General features: G+C 41.5%; 1 protein-coding gene across 1 annotated transcript; it reads left to right on the top strand.

The window, feature by feature from the left end:
* Positions 1–11409: 11409 nt before the first annotated feature.
* Positions 11410–22905, top strand: LOC139448305 (uncharacterized). Its single transcript, XM_071229855.1, has 3 exons — positions 11410–12078; positions 15842–16018; positions 21648–22905. The coding sequence occupies exons 1-3, from the start codon at positions 11883–11885 to the stop codon at positions 21845–21847; spliced, it is 573 nt and encodes a 190-aa protein (XP_071085956.1). The 5' UTR covers positions 11410–11882; the 3' UTR covers positions 21848–22905.
* Positions 22906–24027: the final 1122 nt, after the last annotated feature.

The raw sequence follows: 24027 nt of genomic DNA, 5'->3' as shown, positions 1-24027 counted from the left end.
CTCCAACTGTGATGCACCACTTCATATAATGAGTTGGTCTCTAGTGTTGTAGCTCCAACTGTGATGCACCGCTTCATATAATGAGTTGGTCTCTAGTGTTGTAGCTCCAACTGTGATGCACCGCTTCATATAATGAGTTGGTCTCTAGTGTTGTAGCTCCAACTGTGATGCACCGCTTCATATAATGAGTTGGTATCTAGTGTTGTAGCTCCAACTGTGATGCACCACTTCATGTATTGAGTTGTTCTAAAATGTTTTATCTCCAGTTGCAATGCATCACTTCTTATAATGAGCTGGTATCTAGTGTTGTAGCTCCAACTGTGATGCGCCACTTCATGTATTGAGTTGTTCTAAAATGTTTTATCTCCAGTTGCAATGCATCACTTCTTATAATGAGCTGGTATCTAGTGTTGTAGCTCCAACTGTGATGCGCCACTTCATGTATTGAGTTGTTCTAAAATGTTTTATCTCCAGTTGCAATGCATCACTTCTTATAATGAGCTGGTGTCTAGTGTTTCAGCTGCACTAGTGATGCACCACTTCATGTATTGAGTTGTTCTCATATGCTTTATCTCCAGTTGCAATGCATCACTTCTTATAATGAGCTGGTGTCTAGTGTTTCAGCTGCACTAGTGATGCACCACTTCATGTATTGAGTTGTTCTCATATGCTTTATCTCCAGTTGCAATGCATCACTTCTTATAATGAGCTGGTGTCTAGTGTTTCAGCTGCACTAGTGATGCACCACTTCATGTATTGAGTTGTTCTCATATGCTTTATCTCCAGTTGCAATGCATCACTTCTTATAATGAGCTGGTGTCTAGTGTTTCAGCTGCACTAGTGATGCACCACTTCATTTATTTAGTTGGTCTTATATGTTTCATATCTAGCTGAGATGCACCACATCATATAATGAGTTGTTCTCTTTTGTTTCAGCTCCAGTTGTGACGCGCCACTTAAGATAATGAGTCGTGTACTTATGTTTCAGATCCAGTTGTGAGCACCACTTCATATAATGAGGTATCTCTAATGTTTCAGTTTCAGTTGTGACGTGCCACTTCATATAATGAGTTGGTCTCAAATGTTTAAGCTGCAGTCGTGACGCAACACTTCATATAATGAGTTGTTCACATATGTTTCAGATCCAGTTGTGACGCGCCACTTCCTACTAATATGAGCTGTTTTTTTATGATTTATGTCCAGTTGAGAAGCATCACTTAGACGAAGCAAATTATTTCTCCAGACAGAATCATATTTTGAATATTATGGTGTAAACTCGGAGCTACTTTAACTCCACATAGTTTCTACAGTCACGGTGACTTTGACTGAATGTAAGCATGTCTTTCGACAAATGTAGGTTATACCTAGACGACCAAGGTGTCTGGACATGGGTTACACACTGCAACTGTCCGTGGTCATGTGGGCTCCATACTGAGAAAGCCATGCTATGCTGGACTTTCTCTGTGAAGAATGTGGTCAGTAGATATAGGGGTGTATTTTGCTGGTCCGAATGTTCCGAGTAGTAGAGAAAGTATAACCTTCCGCATTCATGGTGAAGTGTAAGAATGAGTTGCGGGTGCTGTCCACACCCAATGATACCCCAGTTACCATAGAAAGGCAGTTGTAGTGTCAGCTGAGGTCGTCTGGAAGTCTGATCTCTAGAACACATATACTGATATATATTAAAAAGCTATCAGCTTCAGGTTACAATGAAGAGATACCCTCTCTCGGTTTGACCATTAATTAAGCACAAGATTCAGTGCAAAGATTTGGAGTTATAGACCTCTGTGGTGTGTACCCGTTCCAGCAAGTAACTTTTGTAGAGGTTTATAACGAGTTGCTTATCAATACAAAAGGATCATTGTGAAAACAAAATCAAGCCTCTATAGTCTTTATTGAAATGTACCACCTCCAGTAATGATGATTTAGTCTTTTAATGTTTAAGATCCAGTTCGGACGTGCAAAACATATTTTAATGAGTTGGTCTTTCAATGTTTGAGATCAATTTGAGAAGCTTTTGTTTCAGCTGCAGTTGTGATGCACCTCTTCATATAAATAGATGGTCTCTTTTGTTTCAGCTGCAGTTGTGATGCACCACTTCATATAATGAGATGGTTTCTTTTGTTTCGGTTGCAGTTGTGATGCACCTCTTCATATAAATAGATGGTCTCTTTTGTTTCAGCTGCAGTTGTGATGCACCTCTTCATATAATGAGATGGTTTCTTTTGTTTCAGCTGCAGATGTGATGCACCACTTCATATAAATAGATGGTCTCTTTTTTTTCAGCTGCAGTTGTGATGCACCACTTCATATAATGAGATGGTCTCTTTTTTGTTTCAGCTGCAGTTGTGATGCACCTCTTCATATAATGAGATGGTTTCTTTTGTTTCAGCTGCAGTTGTGATGCACCACTTCATATAAATAGATGGTCTCTTTTGTTTCAGCTGCAGTTGTGATGCACCTCTTCATATGATGAAATGGTCCCTTTTGTTTCAGCTGCAGTTGTGATGCACCACTTCATATAATGAGATGGTTTCTTTTGTTTCAGCTGCAGCTGTGATGCACCTCTTCATATAATGAGATGGTCTCTTTTGTTTCAGCTGCAGCTGTGATGCACCACATCATATAAATAGATGGTCTCTTTTGTTTCAGCTGCAGTTGTGATGCACCTCTTCATATAAATAGATGGTCTCTTTTGTTTCAGCACCAGTTGTGATGCACCTCTTCATATAATGAGATGGTTTCTTTTGTTTCAGCTGCAGTTGTGATTCACCTCTTCATATAAATAGATGGTCTCTTTTGTTTCAGCTGCAGTTGTGATGCACCTCTTCATATAATGAGATGGTCTCTTTTGTTTCAGTTGCAGTTGTGATGCACCTCTTCATATAAAGAGATGGTCTCTTTTGTTTCAGCTGCAGTTATGATGCACCTCTTCATATATTGAGTTGTTCACATATGTTTCAGATCCAGTTGTGACGTGCCACTTCCTACTTATATGAACTGTTTTTGTATGATTGTCGCCATTTGAGATGCATCACCTAGACGAAGCAGAGATTTTTTTCCAGACAGAATCATTTTTTTAATATTATGGTGTAAACTCGGTGCTACTTTAACTCCACATAGTGTCTATAGACTCGGTGGCTTTGACTGAATGTAAGCATGTCTTTCGACAATTGTAGGTTATACCTAGACGACCAAGGTGCCTGGACATGGGTTACACACTGCAACTGTCCGTGGTCATGTGGGCTCCATTCTGAGAAAGCCATGCTATGCTGGACTTTCTCTGTGAAGAATGTGGTCAGTAGATATAGGGGTGTATTTTGCTGGTCCGAATGTTCCGAGTAGTAGAGAAAGTATAACCTTCCGCATTCATGGTGAAGTGTAAGAATGAGTTGCGGGTGCTGTCCACACCCAATGATACCCCAGTTACCATAGAAAGGCAGTTGTAGTGTCAGCTGAGGTCGTCTGGAAGTCTGATCTCTAGAGCACATATACTGACATATATTAAAAAGCTATCAGCTTCAGGTTACAATGAAGAGATACCCTGTCTCGGTTTGACCATTAATTAAGCACAATATTCACTGCAAAGATTTGGAGTTATAGACCTCTGTGGTGTGTACCCGTTCCAGCAAGTAACTTTTGTAGAGGTTTATAACGAGTTGCTTATCAATACAAAAGGATCATTGTGAAAACAAAATCAAGCCTCTATAGTCTTTATTGAAATGTACCACCTCCAGTAATGATGATTTAGTCTTTTAATGTTTAAGATCCAGTTCGGACGTGCAAAACATATTTTAATGAGTTGGTCTTTCAATGTTTGAGATCAATTTGAGAAGCTTTTGTTTCAGCTGCAGTTGTGATGCACCTCTTCATATAAATAGATGGTCTCTTTTGTTTCAGCTGCAGTTGTGATGCACCACTTCATATAATGAGATGGTCTCTTTTGTTTCAGCTGCAGTTGTGATGCACCACTTCATATAATGAGATGGTTTCTTTTGTTTCGGTTGCAGTTGTGATGCACCTCTTCATATAAATAGATGGTCTCTTTTGTTTCAGCTGCAGTTGTGATGCACCTCTTCATATAATGAGATGGTTTCTTTTGTTTCAGCTGCAGTTGTGATGCACCACTTCATATAAATAGATGGTCTCTTTTGTTTCAGCTGCAGTTGTGATGCACCTCTTCATATAATGAGATGGTCTCTTTTGTTTCAGCTGCAGTTGTGATGCACCACTTCATATAATGAGATGGTTTCTTTTGTTTCGGTTGCAGTTGTGATGCACCTCTTCATATAAATAGATGGTCTCTTTTGTTTCAGCTGCAGTTGTGATGCACCTCTTCATATAATGAGATGGTTTCTTTTGTTTCAGCTGCAGTTGTGATGCACCACTTCATATAAATAGATGGTCTCTTTTGTTTCAGCTGCAGTTGTGATGCACCTCTTCATATAATGAGATGGTCTCTTTTGTTTCAGCTGCAGTTGTGATGCACCACTTCATATAATGAGATGGTCTCTTTTGTTTCAGCTGCAGTTGTGATGCACCTCTTCATATAAATAGATGGTCTCTTTTGTTTCAGCTGCAGTTGTGATGCACCTCTTCATATAATGAGATGGTCTCTTTTGTTTCAGTTGCAGTTGTGATGCATCACTTCATATAATGAGATGGTTTCTTTTGTTTCAGCTCCAGTTGTGACTCACCACTTCATAACACCCGTGAAGATCCGGGGTAGAATAAGTCATGAGAGGTTCTGCTTGTCGTAAGAGGCGACTAACGGGAGTGGTTAGGCTCGCTGACTTGGTTGATGCATGTCATCGATCCCAATTGCATGGATCGATGGTCATGATGTCAATCACTGGTTTGTTTGTTCCAGATTATTTACAGACTTCTCTCATATAGCTGGAATATTACTGTGTGGGGCGTTAAAGAACGAACAAACAAACAAACATTTCAAATAATGTGTTAGTCTCAAATTGTGTTACAGCTCCGATTGTGAAAAGCCACTTCATATAAGGAGTTGTTCTCTTTTGTTTCAGCTCCTGTTGTGACGCACCAATTCATATAATGAGTTGTTCTCTTTCGTTCATATCCAGTTGCGATGCACCACTTAATATGAATTGGACTTTGTATCAGCTGCAGGCGACTAATGGGATCGAGTGGTCAGGCTCCCTGACTTGGTTGATGAATGTCATCGATCCCAATTGCGTGGATCGATGCTCATGATAACAATCACTGGATTGTCTGGTCCAGACTCGATTATTTACAGACCGCCGTCATATAGCTGGAACATTGCTGAGTGCGGCGTTATACAACAAACCAACCAATTGCGTGGATCGATGCTCAAAATATTAATCACTGGATCGTCTGGTCCAGAATCGATTATTTACAGATCGCCGTCATATATAGGTGGATTTTGGTTGTTTTGTTTTACGCCGCACTCAGCTATATGACGGCGGTCTGTAAATAATCGAGTCTGGACCAGACAATCCAGTGATTGATGTCATGAGCATCGATCCACGCAATGGGGATCGATGACATGTATCAACCAAGTCAGGGAGCCTGACCACCCGATCCCCATAGTCGCCTTTTACGGCAAGCATGGGTTGCTGAAGACCTATTCTACCCCGGAATCTTCACGGGTCCCACGCAATTGGGATTGATGACATGCATCAAACAAGTCGGCGAACCTGCCCACCCGCTGGAATATTGCTGAGTGCGGCGTTAAAACAACAAAGCAAAGCAAAGCAAACCAAAACCAGCTCTCCTGATTTGACATTCAGGCCAATTGTCGGAGGACGGAACAGCCCGACGCAGCGCTTTAGTATTCTCGTCGATATTATTTTAAAACCACTTACAGAGCATGTTTGTGAGAAACGATGAAGTAGACTTTCTTACCCACCTTCCCAATGCCGTACCTAAAGATGCGACTCTAGTCATCTTTGATGTGAAGAGTTTATATATACCAACATACCCCATGACCTGGGATTGGAGGCAGTTCAATTTTTGCTGAGAAAACATTCCGAGGTTATCGACACTAAATTTCCGGATAGCTTCATCATCATTGAATCTTCAAAATTAGTCTTTGAAAATAAAAGCTTCTGTTTCAACGGAAAATCCAGTCATCAAAGAAGGAGAACGGCCATGGGAACCAACATACGTCGCTCCAACATACGCTTGTGATGGGTTAATATAGAGGATATTCTTTACAGGAAGGTACAAGATTCCATGTAAAACATTTGCGCGAAACTTGGAAGGGATTCTTCGACAATTTTTTTTTTTAGTTTGGCTCTCAAACGCGTGAAGATATATACGGAAGCCTTTCAGGGCCATTTAAAAAAAAGAAGAAATCTTGTAATTTCAACGGATTATCTTCAAATTTCAAGATGCTAAGTTTCATGATAATAACTTGAAATTTCAACATAACATCAATAAATTTCAAGTTAGTATCTTGAAATTTGAACTAAAAAAACAAATGGCCCTAAAAGGTTTCCGTACATATACACTTTTCTGAATATTATTATACGCCCCATGCTTCCATCAGTTTTACCATGGAGTTAAGCAAGAGGGAAGTTCCATTCCTTGTAGTTAAGGAAGATACTAAACTGAAAACCGATATCGACTACAAAACAACGGACACCCATCAATACATATAATTCGGTTCATGTCAAGCCAAGCATACATGAACCAACATTCCTTATACACTTGCGCGGAGAGCATGCACCATTTTGGAAACGGATAAACTAGACTCAAGATTGAAAGAATTGATGAGATATCTAAAGTAGCTAGGATATCCGCTTCGCGTCATAAATGAAGCCATAGAAAAGTCGTTAAAATTCCAAGACATACTCTCTAAACCTAATGAATAAAAATTATTCCGTTTGTATCCACTTTCAATCCTCCTAATAACTGTATTATCATGCCAGTCAAAGGACAAGCTTCCAATTCTACAGCAAAGTGATAATATGAAACAAGGGCTGAATAAATTTAAAATTATAAAAAGTACCAGGCAACCCAAAAATCTCAAGCAAATTCTTTGTCCATCCAATTATTCTCGTACAGAGAGAGTACCATGTGTAAGATGCGGCACGTGTAAGAGAAGGTACTAATTTCCTTTTTGCAAATAGCAAGAGTTTCAGTGTGAAAGCCGACATGAACTGCCGCAGCAAAGATGTGGTGTATGCTCGGAGATGTTCGGGATGCAGCGAGGACTACACAGGTGAAACCGGCATGGACTTAAAAGATAGAGTCGCTGTACTCAAACAGCAGATTCGAGACCCTAATATTCAATGCCCAAGTGTTAGCAAAACTATTGTTGGTTTGTTGTTTAACAATTCTAACTATATGACGGCCGTTTGTAAATAATCGAGTCTGGTCCAGACAATCCAGTCGTTAATACCATGCATGAGCATCGATCCACGCAATTTGGAATCGATGACAATGCAAGTCAGTGGGCCTTGACCACCCGATCCCGTTAGTCGCCTCTTACGACAAGCATGGGTTGCTGAAGACCTATTCTATCCCGGATCTTCACGGCTGGTTTAAAAACTAGGATTCAGAACGACAAGAAGAAAATCCGTCTTTCAACTCCGCAGCCCAGTCAGCCTCCCTCCGGTATACAAACCAACCAAAATGGAGATGGGACTTGCCCCAGGGGGAGGCACAGAACCCGTCCAAGAAGACCCTTACCGCCGTCATATAGCTGGAATATTGCTGAGTGCGGCGTAAAACAACAAACCAACCAACCAAGAATATCTTAGATGCACCAACTCAACAGTCCACACTTCTCGAGTGTGCGAAAGCAACTGCATGGCCAGACACACCACGAACAAAATGGCAAGTTACTGATCGAAGCAACATTGGGACAAGGCCTTGCCAATATATATGCATACCAGGCAGCAGAATATTCGCGACCAGCTCCGGCGACTGAAGTTGTAAATATGCCGAGAGTCTGGTTAGCTAACTGCCAAACACTAGTCAGGCGCCTTTGTAAGTACCCCTAACTCCCCCCCCCCAAATAAATCGACTCTGGACCGGACAATCAAGTGATTGACATCATAAACATCGATTCCACGCAATTGTAGGAAGCCTTTTAGGGACATTTTTTAAATTAATTTTTCTCGATACTATCTGTTTGTTTGATTAACGCCGCACTCAGCAATATTCCAGCTATATGACGGCGGTCTGTAAAATAATCGAGTCCGGACCAGACAATCCAGTGATTGGCATCGATCCCAATCACTGGATTGTCTGGTCCACACTTGAAATTTCATTATCCTAAGTTGAAATTTGAAGATACCATCTTGAAATTTTTAAGATACAGAGGTTGATAGTATCTTGAAATTTCAACATATTTTCAGATTCCAACTTCTGTTTCTTGAAATTTCAACTTAGTATTTTGAAATTTAAAGATACATATAGTATCGATTTTTTTATATATAAAAACACATGTCCCTAAAAGGCTTCCGTACAATTGGGTTGGTTGATATGTTGTTTAACGCCGCACTCAGCAATAGCCCAGCTAAATGACGGCGGTTTGTAAACAATCGAGTCTGGACATGGCATTGTCCGAAGTGTTTATATGATGATTTCATGACTTTTCCCAGTTATCTTTGTTAGGATACTAACTGAAATATATGTGCTGCTGACGTAAATGCTCTAGGCATGATGGATGATAAATTACTAGCTATTAAGTACATTTATTATCTGTGTAGTTTAAGTGGAACAATTAACAACATTGTCGGCACTTTTACTAACTACAAACATTTACCATGTTACATTCTCAATTTCTTGCACAAATGTTTGTTTGTTTGTTTGTTGTTGTGGCGCATCACAACTGTAGCTGAATCATTAGAGACCAACATATACAATATATTAATTGTTTGTTTGCTGTTTAACGCCGCACTCGGCAATATTCCAGCTATATGACGGCGACAATCCAGTGATTGACATGCTGATCGCGCCACGCAATTTGGATACGATTACATGCATCAACCAAGTCAGCAAGCCTGACCACTTCATGTTATGTTCTTGTAGGGTCAGGGATGTTTCAGAAACAAATGTTAAACAGAAAAGACACTGTTGCTCTCTTCTGCAGAGAAGGAAATGGGCAGATTAATTTGTGTTGAAAGGGATTGATGAATGAAAGATGTTTTTTAGAAGCAAATCACGCTCTGTTACGAATTAAGAAAACTAGTTTTGTTCTTCACCACGAAAAGAAGAATTACAAGTAAATAGCTTTTTTAAAAGCATTTTAAAATCGTCGGTCCCTGAGTTGTTTTCCCCAGTTTGAAAAGCTTCGTTCAGGTGGGCAAGGGTTACAGCCTTAACAGGGAGGGCACCGTGAACACGGCCTGTGATGTACAGCTGTCTCCCTGCCGTGACACACAGACACTAACATGTGTCATCGCCGGACGAGATTCAAGCAGCTTGTTGGATAAAACGAGACGCTCTGATTTACCGTTAATTCATGATTATTCGCTAATGCATTTATTTTACTTTTGAGCCCTGAGTTTATTCATGACATGCATTTGTTATCTATGAAAAATAATCGTGGTCCTGAAGTTTTCTTTTACAGATTTTTCAGGTATACTTAATACTGAGCCACCCGATCCCGTTAGTCGCCTCTTACGACAAGCATAGTGGCCTTTAACGGCAAGCAGGGGTTGCTGAAGACCTATTCTACCCCGGATCTTCACGGGTCTCCTGCACTAATGAGTAAATGGCAATGCTCCATCAGCTTGGGACATTTTCCGTGTTGCTGCATTTGATTTCTTGGAAATCGTGCATTGGCCGAGTATGATGCTATTGATAGCTGCCCTGTGTTGGTTATAGTTGGGATTGGATCCACAATCATGGTACAGTCCAGGCTGTTGGGTTGGTTGGTTGTTTAACGCCGCACTCAGCACTATTCCAGCTATATATTGAATAGGTCTTCAGCAACCCATGCTTGCCGTAAAAGGTGACTATGCTCGTCGTAAAAGGCGACTAACGGGATCTGGTTGTCAGGCTCGCTGACTTGGTTGATGCATGTCATCGATCCCAATTGCGTGGATCGATGCTCGTGACATCAATCACTGGATCGTCTGGTCCAGACTCGTATTATTTACAGACCGCCGTCATATAGCTGAGGGCGGCGTAAAACAACCAACCAACCATCCAACATGTACTTGGTAATGTCAAGTTGTGGTTAAGTATAGATTTAGTTACTTTTACCTGCAAGCAGAGACGTCGCGAAGAACAGTCCTTGTGTAACGTGATGACTGGTCGACGTTTTATGTCGCATCGTTATCATCAGCACGCCAAACACAAGGGAGAAAACTCCAGCTATCACGACCAACGTTTCAAATGCACGTACAACACCCCATCGCTCGACTTCCGGTGTGCGATCAGCTGAATTTACAAAACATAAACGAACGTTATACAAAACAACAGGCAACTTTTACAGGACCTGTATTAACATTCAACATGTGCGGCGTAAAACAACACTCCAACCAACCAACCAATGTTATTTAAGAATTAGACTGTAAAGACGAGTGGGAATCGTTTTTCGTACAAAAAAACAACTATGTGGTTTATTCTCCCTGCAGAGTTTTATTTTACGATAAACAACGACCACGAGTCGTTCATTTCTTAAATGAGATATCAGTAACCAATGTTTGCCGTTACAGGCGACTATGCTTATCGTAAGTGGCGACTAAGGGGATCGGGTCAGGCTCGCTGACTGAGGTTAGGCATGTCATCGTATCCCATTTGCGTAGATCTATGCTCTTGATATCAATCAATGGATTGTCTGGTTCAGACTCGATTATTTACAGACAGCCGTCATATAGCTGGAATATTGGTGAGTGAGCGTTTAAACAACAAACAAACAACATAGCACATGCATGGTGAGTGAGTGAGCTAAAATTCAAAAATTTACAAAACCATATCTTTTATTGACCCCAACAATGAGACGACTTAATGGATGAAGTGGGTAGGCCCAGACGCTTGGTTGCGTGTCATCGTACCCAAACAGCGTGAATTATTGCTCATGATGTCAATCACTGGATTGTCTGGTCCAGACTCGTATGTTTACAGGCCGCCGTCATGTGGCTGTAATATTGCTGAGCGTGGCGTTAGACAACGTCAAACATGCAAAATTATCCCTCTTGAGGACATAACGAGTCAGACTGACGCGACCATCTCACAATCTGTCTACCAGACAGACGCGGACGCCCATGCGGCACATGGCGACAAACCTTACCTGCAGCTAAACGTCACACAAATATTCACCTCTTTTCTCTTAAGAGAAGAATGACACGGCTGAGTTATTTTAACGGGGTCGTCAGATTCTTCCCGAAGACAACGACGTGCACAATCTGAAGGACAGCAACAGTTGCCATCACTATCCCGCGACAAGCTTTGTGAAGTATTTATTGCAAACATGTTGTTACATGGACGTCGTTACTGTTGATGTGGTCGTTCCCGATAAGGATGATTTCACCTAATGGGCATACAAAGTTTCAGATCGGGATACGCCCTCGGCACAGATTAACATAAGTGTTGAAATCTGGCTCAACTGGCTTCACATATTTGACTTGTGTGACTCCATTACCGTTTATGTGAGGGATTTGTGTGATTCTTTTGGATTAGTGTTGGTCTTGGACGCTGGGATTGCTATATTTGTTGCTCAATCTGGAGAGAATCGTCGAACAGTTTTCAAGCTCGACGTTATAACAGTGTTTATTTCTGTGTCAATAACATTGCACTTTACAAGTGTACACAACTACTACTGCTTCCATTTGCCGTTACTAAACAATCGACGAGAGAGGATTCTGGTGCAAATTTGCTGACAATAATTGCAACGTGCTTAAGAAAAAGGTCAAGGTCAACGGGGAGACGTCGAAATGGATAAGCCCCAGATTGAATCCAAATCGTTTCCAGTTTTCGTGATAGGATCGTTTGTGGCCTATGCTTTGTTGGTCACTGGCTTCTTCGTGCCGTACTGGATTGGTAACGACACTTTAGGTGTCTACAATGGCCTGTGGTTCGTGAGGATATGTACCCCGCAGGATTGTCAGAATCTGTGGTATATTAATCACGGTAAGTCCCGTTGTCATGTAAATTGTATAATGTAGTTGCTTTGAAAAATCAACTTTCAGTATATTGAAATGCCTCACGTGTTGTCTTCATAAAGAAGGGATCGTATCGGAGTGAGTGAGTGAGTATGGTTTTACGCCGCTTTTAGCAATATTCCAGCAATATCACGGCGGGGGACACCAGAAATGGGCTTCACGCATTGTACCCATGTCGGGAATCGAACCCGGGTCTTCAGCGTGACGAGCGAACGCTGTAACCACTAGGCTACCCGACCGCCTCCGGATCGGAGTAAGAGAGATGGTTATAATGAAATTGATCTGGAAGCCTTATTCAAACGTCATTTTCTATGAAAAAATAATTATGCATATTTGGATGTTCGTGATAAATAAAGAGATTGGTTGATATATTTTCAAAGAAATTTGGAACCAATCGGAGCAGTGCGCTCTAAATCAAACTGCATATTGCAAAAAAAAATCTAAAGAGTATCTGTAGTCCACACCAGTGACACTTTGAACAGCTGATATTAAACTATAAACAGATGAGGAGTGTTCTCTGTTATCCAGGGGATTCGAGTGACACGATGCTAAAAATAACCGTCCAATCAAATCACACTTATGAACGAGGGAATTGAAAGGAGAAATAATAAACCGGATATAAGAGGACTTATCAGGAATACCGTGGCCACGAGGGGACATCAGAAAGCTTTGAACCTGGGATATCTAGGTTTTAAATGCTTCTGTGTGACACATATGTGTATTGACCTGTATAGTCTTTCTCAACTTGGCGTGCTTTAGTCCAATGACGTGCTGATACCTGACATCTGAGATATCCTCTTCGTTAGCATCGAAATGGACAAAACTGAGTATGGAGAATTCATTACATTCTTTTTGACCCGTGAAGATTCCGGGGTAGAATAGGTCTTCAGCAACCCATGCTTGCCGTAAAAGGCGACTATGCTTATTGTAAGACGGGATTGGGTGGTCAGGCTCGCTGACTTGGTTGATGCATGTCATCGATCCCAATTGCGTGGATTGATGCTCATGATATCAATCACCGGATTGTGTGGTCCAGACTATTATTTACAGACCGCCGTCATATAGCTGGAATACTGATGAGTGCGGCGTTAAACAACAAACCAAACCAAAACGTTTCGCCATCCGTGTATCGTCAATATTTGTATGTATCGTTATATTTCTTGTATCTTCGACCGTGTATCGTCATCACTTGTACGTATCGTGATATTAACCTGTGTATCGTCAGTACTTCCATTTATCGCGATACGTATCGCATCGACACCCGTGTATCGTCAATTCCTCCATTTATCGTGATACGTATCGCAACGACACCCGTGTATCGTCAGTACTTCCATTTATCGTGATACGTATCGCATCGACACCCGTGTATCGTCAATACTTCCATTTATCGTGATACGTATCGCATCGACACCCGTGTATCGTCAGTACTTCCATTTATCGTGATATGTATCGCATCGACACCCGTGTATCGTCAATACTTCCATTTATCGTGATATGTTTCGCATCGACACCCGTGTATCGTCAATTCTTCCATTTATCGTGATATCGTGATATGTATCGTATCGACACCCGTGTATCGTCAATACTTCCATTTATCGTGATATGTATCGCATCGACACCCGTGTATCGTCAATTCTTCCATTTATCGTGATATAATTTTTCAATTTGAAGTTTACACGATATACGGCTTTTCCATTGGACGAGAGGTCGGTCATATGACCATGAAATTGACGTTCATAAGTGTATGAACGACACAATTTGACGTTCATACGTTTTTCACGAGACCGTGTTCTTTAAATGACGTAAACACTGACGGACTACTTCCACATTCCTGGGGAAACCCCTGGGAATTCCCTAGCACGAAACCACACATAAGCGTTCTTTCTGATCATTTAGAACCTTTATTCTTGGTCTCAGCGTTTCAGTATACATTGAGAAATGTCAGAGAGCGTGACTGCATGATTGTTCACGAATATCCTCGCTGCGGCCTATCCTAATGAACAAACGATGAAATGCACATCTAAACTATCGTAGTGTCGACTCGATCCGTGCCAAGGCTGACATTGACCGTCTCCAGCAATCTATGAATTTACCTTAGTGTCTGTTTGACGCATCTTTATTCACCTTTCAATGATCGGCCAGTTGATCAATGATGACGTACACATGTAGCCGCCGCACGTTCATTAACAACTTCGAAAATCGCTCACGTCACGTTTATCGTGTCGGCCATTTTGACGTCTTGTAGTTGATGTAAATGTATTACGACGCGCTGTCATTGTGACTGACTTACTGAGGTAGTTCTTTACAGACCTTTCTCATCAAATGAGGATATGATTTGAACACACGTGCTGCTTAAGATGTTTCTGAAGTGCAAGTTGTGCATCCATACGCCCATGTCACCTCTCTTTTTCAGGAACTATTTTGCTCCGCGATATAGCTGGTTGTTGTATGGCTGTCAGTGTAAACATGAAGTCACACGTATGTAAATGTAAATGTTTGTTTAGATCTTGGCCTTCATCCTTTGAGGTAAGAAATTGTGATGAAAAAATTATAAGAATTGACTTTCACTTTGTGTGAGTTCATTGGAGTATGAACCTTCATAGAGTGAGGGCCAAACTGTATGAACGTCGTCGCAAGCTCCGACGTTCATACAGTTTGGCCCTCACTCTATGAAGGTTCATACTCCAATGAACTCACACAAAGTGAAGGTCAATTCTTAAATGTATCGTATCGACACCCGTGTATCGTCAATACTTCCATTTATCGTGATATGTATCGCATCGACACCCGTGTATCGTCAATACTTCCATTTATCGTGATATGTATCGCATCGACACCCGTGTATCGTCAATTCTTCCATTTATCGTGATATGTATCGTAACGACACCCGTGTATCGTCAATACTTCCATTTATCGTGATATGAATCGTATCGACACCCGTGTATCGTCTGTATCGTCACTACTTGTAAGTATCACGATATGTTTGATACCGGCACCCGTGTAGTGCTACTATTTGTATGTATGGTTTATATTCCAGGAATTGTCACTACTTGTAAGTATCACGATATGTTTGATACCGGCACCCGTGTAGTGCTACTATTTGTATGTATGGTTTATATTCCAGGAATTGTCACTACTTGTATGTATCACGATATGTATGATACCGGCACCCGTGTAGTGCCACTATTTGTATGTATGGTATATCTTCCGGGAATTGTCACTACTTGTAAGTATCACGATATGTATGATACCGGCACCCGTGTAGTGCCACTATTTGTATGTATGGTATATCTTCCGGGAATTGTCACTACTTGTAAGTATCACGATATGTATGATACCGGCACCCGTGTAGTGCTACTATTTGTATGTATGGTATATATTCCAGGAATTGTCACTACTTGTAAGTATCACGATATGTATGATACCGGCACCCGTGTAGTGCTACTATTTGTATGTATGGTATATCTTCCGGGAATTGTCACTACTTGTATGAATAATATCGTGAAACATATCGTATTGACACGCTTGTTTCGTCATGCACACGGTAGGGCGACAAACTGGGCAATAACTTGTCGAATTATCGTCGTGCAAGCTGATATATTACATTGTGTCGTGGCATTGGTGACAACACAACTATGAATGACTGATTTGTCGTATGTTGAATGTTAATACAGGTCCTGTAAAAGTTGCCTGTTGTTTTGTTAACGTTCGTTTATGTTTTGTAAATTCAGCTGATCGCACACCGGAAGTCGACCGATGGGATGTTGTACGTGCATTTGAAACATTGGCCGTGATAGCTGGAGTTTTCTCCCTTGTGTTTGGCGTGCTGATGATAACGATGCGACGTAAAACGTCGACCAGTCGTCACGTTACACAAGGACTGTTCTTCGCGACGTCTCTGCTTGCAGGTAAAAGTAACTAAGTGTATTCTTAACCACAACTTTACATTACTAAGTATAAGCATAATATGCAAATAATTATGAGTAATATCTCATCGGCTGTACATACTCGTCAGAATCCGGGGTAGATTAGGTCTTCAGCAACCCACGCTTGCCGTAAAAGGCGACTTTGCTTGTCGTAAGAGGCAACTAACGGGATCGGGTGGTCATGCTCGCTGACTTGGTTGGAGCATGTCATTGATCCCAATTACGTTGCTCATGATATCAATCATTTGATTGTCTGGTCCAGAATCGATTATTTACAGACAGCCGCCATAAAGCTGAAATATTGCTGAGTGCGGCGTAAAACAACAAACAAACCAACCAACCAAATCATTGGATGTGTGTACCCATCAAGATCCGGGTTAGAATAGGTCGTCATCAACCCATGCTTGTCGTAAGAGGCGACTATTCTTGTTGTTAAAGGCGACTAACGGGATCGTGAATTGGTTGATGCATGTCATCGTAACCCAATTGCGTGGATCGATGCTCGTGATGTCAATGACTGGATTGTCGGGTTCAGATTCGATTATTTGCAGACCGCCGTCATATAGCTGTAATATTGCCGAGTGCGGCGGTAAACAACAAACAAACAAACGATATGCTACATTTATATGCATGTAAAAAGTTCTTGGCTGTAAAATCTAGCACAGAAAACGCAAGGGTATATGGTGATTGCGGAAGGTTTCCCATGTATGTCAATAGTTATTTAAAGGTTATTAAATACTGGGCCAAGTTATTAAATATGTTAGCTTCAAGATACACTAGACAATGTTATAATATGATGCTTTTCTACAACAGCCATGGGAAACAAAATTGGGCATCAAAACTTAAAAATATGTTATACGAATGTGGATATGGTTATATTTGGTTACAGCAACATATGCCACGGCATTTCTTCACCCGTTTGACACAGATAAGTCCAGTTCTAGAAAAGCAAATCATTACACAGTGACTACATTTAAGACTACTATTATACTAGAACCTTATCTTAGAAGTGTAAATTTTCTTAAGTTTAGAACAACTCTTTCTCGATTTCGTTGTCGCTCACATGATCTATTTATTGAAACAGGCAGATCTGAAGGTATTGCATAGACTTTGTAGGATTTGTAAAACTGATTGTATTGAAGATGAATTATCCAGTGTAAAATTATTCAAGTGCAAAATATCTAAATAACTATGTCCACCATAACCCAAACGGTAACAAATTTTGTAAATTAATGACTTGTGATTGTACAGAAACTATGAGAAATTTATCAATGTTCATGCTATGAAACTATGAACATTATGAATTTGTAACATGCCCCAGACAATGCACTATAGGCCGGTGGGCTCATCAGTATCATGAATACTGATACTTGAATACATGAATACATCAATATACATGAATACATCAATATACATGAATACAGCAATATACATGAATATTGCTGAATGCGGCGTTAAACAAACACGTCCCATTTTAATTCTAGAAACCCATTTGTCCAGAGAGTCTCCATGCTGCGTTCAGTCTCGGTCAAGGGTATTTCCGCTTTTCATCATGCTGTTTTCATGGGCACATATTTAGGAAGAAAAAAAGAAAAAAAAAGGTTTCCCAAACTCAAAATTTAAATTATTTCGCCCATGTGCGAGCATATTTTCATTTGCTCAAAACGCATGTTTTCGTTTTGCAAATGTATAAAAGAGGACTAAGACTGATTGTGGTCTTTGATGAGTTGGTGGTCCGCCGGTGGTATGTTGTAGTCTTGGTCACGGTTGAACGATGGTTGGAATCTTTTGATGTTGATGGCTTCTTGTAGTTTTCTGATCTTGAAGTCTTTGAGGTTGGCGGTAAGGGTTTTACTTTGTCACTCTGGATGCTGTGGCTTGGGTTGTGACGGATATGGCCGATTTAGAGTCTGAACTTTGATGTACTATAATTCGGGTTTTGAGGCTCTATCAGACCATATCCATGACAATTAAAACTATAATTAAAATATTTCTCCCATTTCTCATGGGAGAAAATGTTTAGTGCATGGCCCAGCAAATATATATTCCTTTGCTCTAACTCCTTTCCTGATTATGCAAAAACACAGATGTGAAACTAAATGTATCTTACACATTTGTTGTTTTACGCCGCACTCAGCAATATTCCAGCTATCTGACGGCGGTCTGTAAATAATCGATATCATGAGCATCGAGCCACGCAATTTGGATCGATGACATGCTTCAACCACGTCAGCGAGCATGACCACCCGATCCCGTTAGCCGCCTTTTACGACAAGCATAGTCGCCTTTTACGGCAAGCATGGGTTGCTGAAGACCTACTCTACCCCGGATGGTGCAGGCACGTCGTTATATAAGTGCAATATTTTTTAAAGCTACGTTTAACCCACTTCACCGTTTCAAAGTTAATGATTTCATTTAACTCATTAACATCAGGTACATAACATGGATATATCTAATCCATCTACCCTTTTCAATGTATTGGTGGGGGCACGGGTGGCCCTGTCGTCTAAGGCGTCGCGATTCGCTGTGCAGAGTTGCGTCCCATGGACACGCCAGAAACCTATGATTGTGGGTTCGAATCCCGGTACACCCCGATTATGATTCTAGGTTTGTCAGCACCATACCCGTGCTCGTGGGTTTCGCCGAAGTGGTAAACGTCTGAGACCTGCATCACTTCGGGCTTTCCTCCCACATTAAGCTGACACGCCGTGATATAACTGGAATAATGTTAAAAGCAGCGTTAAACCCAACTCACTCACTCACTTCCTAATCTCTTTGATTACTTGTTCTAAATCTTATAGATGATATAAATAGCTGAGTTGAGGGACTTAGTAAATAGTCTTCAATGCTTAATTGTCTACAATGTCATAGTTGTGGTTTGTTGTTTAACGCCGCACTCAGCAATATTCCAGCTATATGACGGCGGTCTGTAAATAAACGAGTCTGGACCACACAATCCAGTAATCGAATTCATGAGCATCGAGCCACGCAATTGGGATCGATGACATACATCAACCAAGTCAGTGAGACTGACCACCCGATCCCGTTAGCCGCCTCTTACGACAGGCACAGTGGCCTTTTACGGCAAGCATGGGTTGCTGAAGACCTATTCTACCCCGGCTCTTCACGGGTCCTGCAATGTCATATGACGCGAATATGAAATCAAACTGAGAATAGCACTCCCAGATGGGATGTCCAATACAGGACAGTACTTAATCAAAACTAGCGGTTATCAAACAATCATATTGGTTCATGGTTTTCAAAATAATAACAATAAATCGTGATATATATTTATTAGGATGACCGGAACTTGCGCAAGACGCCGCATCAATCTTCTCCGCAGGTATTGGAGCCCGCCGTCCCTTCTGTGGAATGGCCTTGACCCATGACAGGCAGAGAGTGCTTCTTAATGGCGAAATCAGATTCTGTTTATTCCATAATGGTTGTCGTGTTCGGGTTGATCGTCCCAAGTGGGTGTGGGTGTGGGTGTGGGTGTGGATGTGGATGTGTGGGCCTGTGGGCCTGTGGGTAGGGGTGGCGATCCATATGGTGGCGGTGGTGTGATAATCTGGGGAGAAGTTTTTCATCATCCGTGGCAACCTCAACTGCCAGATTTACAGGGATGGCTCTCGTAATCCCGGGACGTTAACATTCCTTCGCCAACAACAAGGAACAACCCTGCAGCACATCAACGCTAGGTCGCACACTGCAAGAGTCGTCCAAGAGTTCTTGGTCGCGCACAACATCGCCATTCTTCCATGGGCAGCTGGCTCTCCTGACATATAAACCCACTGAACACTTGTGAGATCATCTGGATCGTCATTCACCACAGGACCACGGGACCGTCTACAGCTAGAGGCCGCATTGAGGGACGAGCGGCAATGGATTCACAATATGAGAGATGACGACATCGAAGAGACGGCGACCCCCGTCATATAGCTGGAATATTGCGGAGAGCGGTGTTAAACAATATACGAACGAACGAACTTAAATAGGATATATCATAGAAAGTACCCCGTTGATAATTTCTATAAATAGCAATCTAGAGTCAACCTGACACAGTGTGAATACATTGTGTGTATAACATGCGGCTTCGTGCTGTGCGTTCTGTTGAATTCATATTGTTGACAGATTCAGCGACGTCATTGTTCAGGGTGAGTACACAAACACTCCATGTGTTATACTCCAGCTGTAGGAGTTATCGAGTATCATGCGCTTTAACTCCTGCATTCACAATGTGCAGCTCACTCATGTTTCTTAATGTGCGTTGCTGAAACCTACATCACAGCGTCTAGGCCTCAGGATAGGCCTACATTGTACGAAAAAGTAGTAGACCTGCTGGCGATGCATATTAATTGAATTGGAACACACAATAGTGAGACGGACATAGTCAGACAGTATAGCATTTGACACTGTAAATATAAATTGTTTATGGTATAACAGTAGCAGGACTGTTATGAATTGGAGTCAAAATATTATCAGGGACGGAGGGGTAGCCGAGTGGTTAAAGCGTTCGCTCATCACGGCGAAGACCCGGTTCGATTCCCAGCATGGACAGAACGTGTGAAGCCCATTTCTGGTTAACCCGCCGTGATATTGTTAAAAGAGGAGTCACGTCACGAATTCAGTGCGATTAAATAACTTAGAACGAGTACGTTTACAGTAAACGATGGTGTGAAACAAGACTGCAAGTTATCGCCAACTCTGTTCGCCATGTATGTGAAACACCTGGCGGAAGGTGTTTAAGCAGCTAGGATGTGGCACAGATATAAGTGATGTAATATTGTCACTGCTACTCCAGGCTGACCACTATTTGCATAGCTCCAGACGAAAGTGTCACATCAGAGAATGTTGGAGAGCCACGATGGTGTTCATGATGGAGGTTGGAAATCAACAAGGGTAAAATGAAGGTGAGCCTTCTCCGTGTACGCGCCGCAGACACTGCCGCAACTGGACAACGCGTTACAGGCGTTAATAGCGCAGAATTCCGCAGGACAGAATTCGTACACTTATCCAGTCAGTGCCGAGGGGAGGCAGAGACGTGACTGCTGTGCGGGGCGGTCTCACGAGATACTGAGTTCAGCGCCACCTTGTGGCCTTATGTGATATGACAATGAACAGTTTTCAATGCCTTTGTACATCGACAACATGTGACTATATAGCTCATATTTGTATCAATGATATTGAATTAAATATATCGACTTTATTAGGTACAATAAATTTACTAAAATCTACCTGTGCGTTACTTTTTTCGAAGAGTGAATATGTAAGGCTGGATAATGAACTTTACCAGAAAGTAGGAACTAAAGGCGTGGATTGTTGCCAGCAATCTCAAACACTGAACCAGTGAACCATACCGCCTATTTAAGCCTGTTTTCTTTAACTGAATCACATTTATTCCGCCTTCTCTATGTGTATGTTATATCGCGATCTTAGTTTGTATGATAAAACTCCTATATTTCATTATTAAATATTATTATTATTGTTGATATTGTTATGGTGATGATGATTATTATTATTATCAGTATTCATTTGTGTAGTTAGTTTCTTGTCATTAAATGCTATATTCAAGGGTATCTTCAAATTGAAATTAAAAAAGTTGTGTTTTTAGGATTAATGGCTGTTGTCGGCGTCCTCGTCTTCATCGCCACCGTCACGAGAACCGAGATGATGTGGGCTCCGTCTCTCCCAGCTCTTGGGGGCCTGCTGTTCTTTATGTGTGGAGTCTTCACCCTCGTCATCTGTAGATACGATCCTCACGACACCCCTGACGGGACCCCAACTTATGTCATGGGGCAGACTTCATTCTAACGTCGCCTTGGCGTTGTTGGACAGCAAATTCGTTGTCATGGCGACCCGTCGATTTCATTTCGAATTCGTTCGGAATGGGTCAGTGCGTGCTTGTTATTATGGAACAGTAATGCTTTATGTCATTGTGCATACTTAGCTAAATGGGAAACACTAAACTCTCAGGCTAAATGGGTGTCTCACAAAATAGGTCACTTAATAACAGCTGCTTCCACCCATGCGTTTCCGTATACCGTACATACTTCATAAAACGACAGACCCGAGAAGATCCGGGGTAGAGTAGGTCTTCAGCAACCTAGTATGCTTGCCGTAAAAGGCGACTAACGGGATCGGGTGGTCAGGCTCGCTGACTTGGTTGATGCATGTCATCGGTCCCAATTGCGTGGATCGATGCTCATGATGTCAATCACTGGATTGTCTGGTCCAGACTCGATTATTTTACAGAGCGCCGTCATGTAGCTGGAATATTGCTGAGTGCGGCGTAAAACAACCAACCAACCAATCATTAAACGACTGCTGACACACTTCACTAACCCTGCTGACACGACTTATAGATGTCTTCAAGTCAGTAGTATAATTCATGTTTTTTTTTGTTTTTTTTACGGTAAAGTTATCTTGGCCTATAGGAAATACAGTGATACCTTATTAACCCCAAGTCCTTGAGACTATATAAAATATCGAGTTATCCGTACACCGATACAACCAGATACTTCACGGATCCGAGACGTTGTTCATGCTGTCAGTCTTTGTTAAAGTATACGAGTCACGTTAATCGTAAGGCTGCGATCGCGTTGTGAAACGGGACACATATGTCGAGATAAAAATGTTCGAGTTAACGAGGTTCGACTGAAGATATTTCTAATGTACTGGCTGTGCGTATGTAACCTATTCCTATTCACTCAGTGTATCCTACTACCCTTATAATCAAGGATTTCCGTTATTCGGATGTAAGCGTAAACAACGTGTTTTACAGCCTATATGGTAAACACGTCCATTATAAACGGAATTTTGAGGTGACACCCGAACACGCACACACCACCTCCAGACTGAAAGACGATGGATCCCCCCTTATTTCTTTTAAGGTTGTATTTTCAACACTGGACATTTTTTTAGAAAATATTTAAAATATGAAGTTGATAATAGTGAAGTTCGAAAATGATCTAGACTTAAATTTTTTCGATACAATTAGTGGATGACAACGATGCAGAAGACAAGACTGTCCCTTTGTGTCGTGTATGTTGTAGAAACATCCAACCTGCCCCGCATACATCTGCGGAATACCACTACATAGTCGTCTTTTCTTTCAGTTTGGTGCCATGTACTAAGCATACAGCCGTATTGTAATTCAAACCCTATGTTGTACGCACATGTATTTCAATACAGAACACTATTTTCTCTTCTAATAAATTCTAGTATCCTGCTCAAAGTTTATTTTGTTACTCGTGACTAACCTCTAAAGCAAACGGACCGCATCTATTATATACACATGCACAAAAGTTAAGCGCCAGCATATTCATAGTCTCTTGATTTCACGTGTGGGAATCAGAAATACGAAATATGATGATGTATGACTGAATTAGGCTTCCATAGCTTCATGAACCCAAATTTGTCCAGATACCACAAGGAAAGCGTGCTTTACGTGTTGCTGCAGTTCCCTTACCCTATAAATAGTGAAATTCAAGTTTCAGACACGTGGTTGCATTTTCCCCTTCCAATAGAGGTTGAAAATCAGCCATGGTGAGGAGAAAGTTAACGAACGCTGAAAGATGGCAAGTGACGGGCATGAAAAATGCTGGCATGTCATTCAGGGCCATTGCAAGACAAATGGGTCGTCATCACAGTGTTATCACTCGTTTGATTGTCAAACATGGTCAAACCAATGATGTCAATGACATATGTCTGGTAGGCCAAGAAAGACCTCTAACAGAGAGGATAGACGTCTTTTCAGGATAGTCAGACGAAATCCATTTGCCAATTCAACAGATTTAAGACTGCAGTGGATTACCCATCAGAGACTCTCGACGATGACCGTAAGGCGTCGCCTCAGAGCGGCTGGTTATAACGCCAGAAGACCAGTACAACGTCCTCAACTGACTGAGAGGCACATGCGGAATCGTCTGATATGGTGTCGTGCCCGTAGTCGATGGAATTTGGCCAACTGGAGAAGGATCCATTGGTCTGAC

The sequence above is a fragment of the Haliotis cracherodii genome, unplaced genomic scaffold (genome assembly GCF_022045235.1).
Source record: "Haliotis cracherodii isolate W230 unplaced genomic scaffold, xgHalCrac1.p SCAF_7, whole genome shotgun sequence".
Taxonomy (NCBI): Eukaryota; Metazoa; Mollusca; class Gastropoda; order Lepetellida; family Haliotidae; genus Haliotis; species Haliotis cracherodii.
Note: the sequence above shows the minus strand (reverse complement) of the source record. Positions and strands in the feature narration are given on the sequence as shown.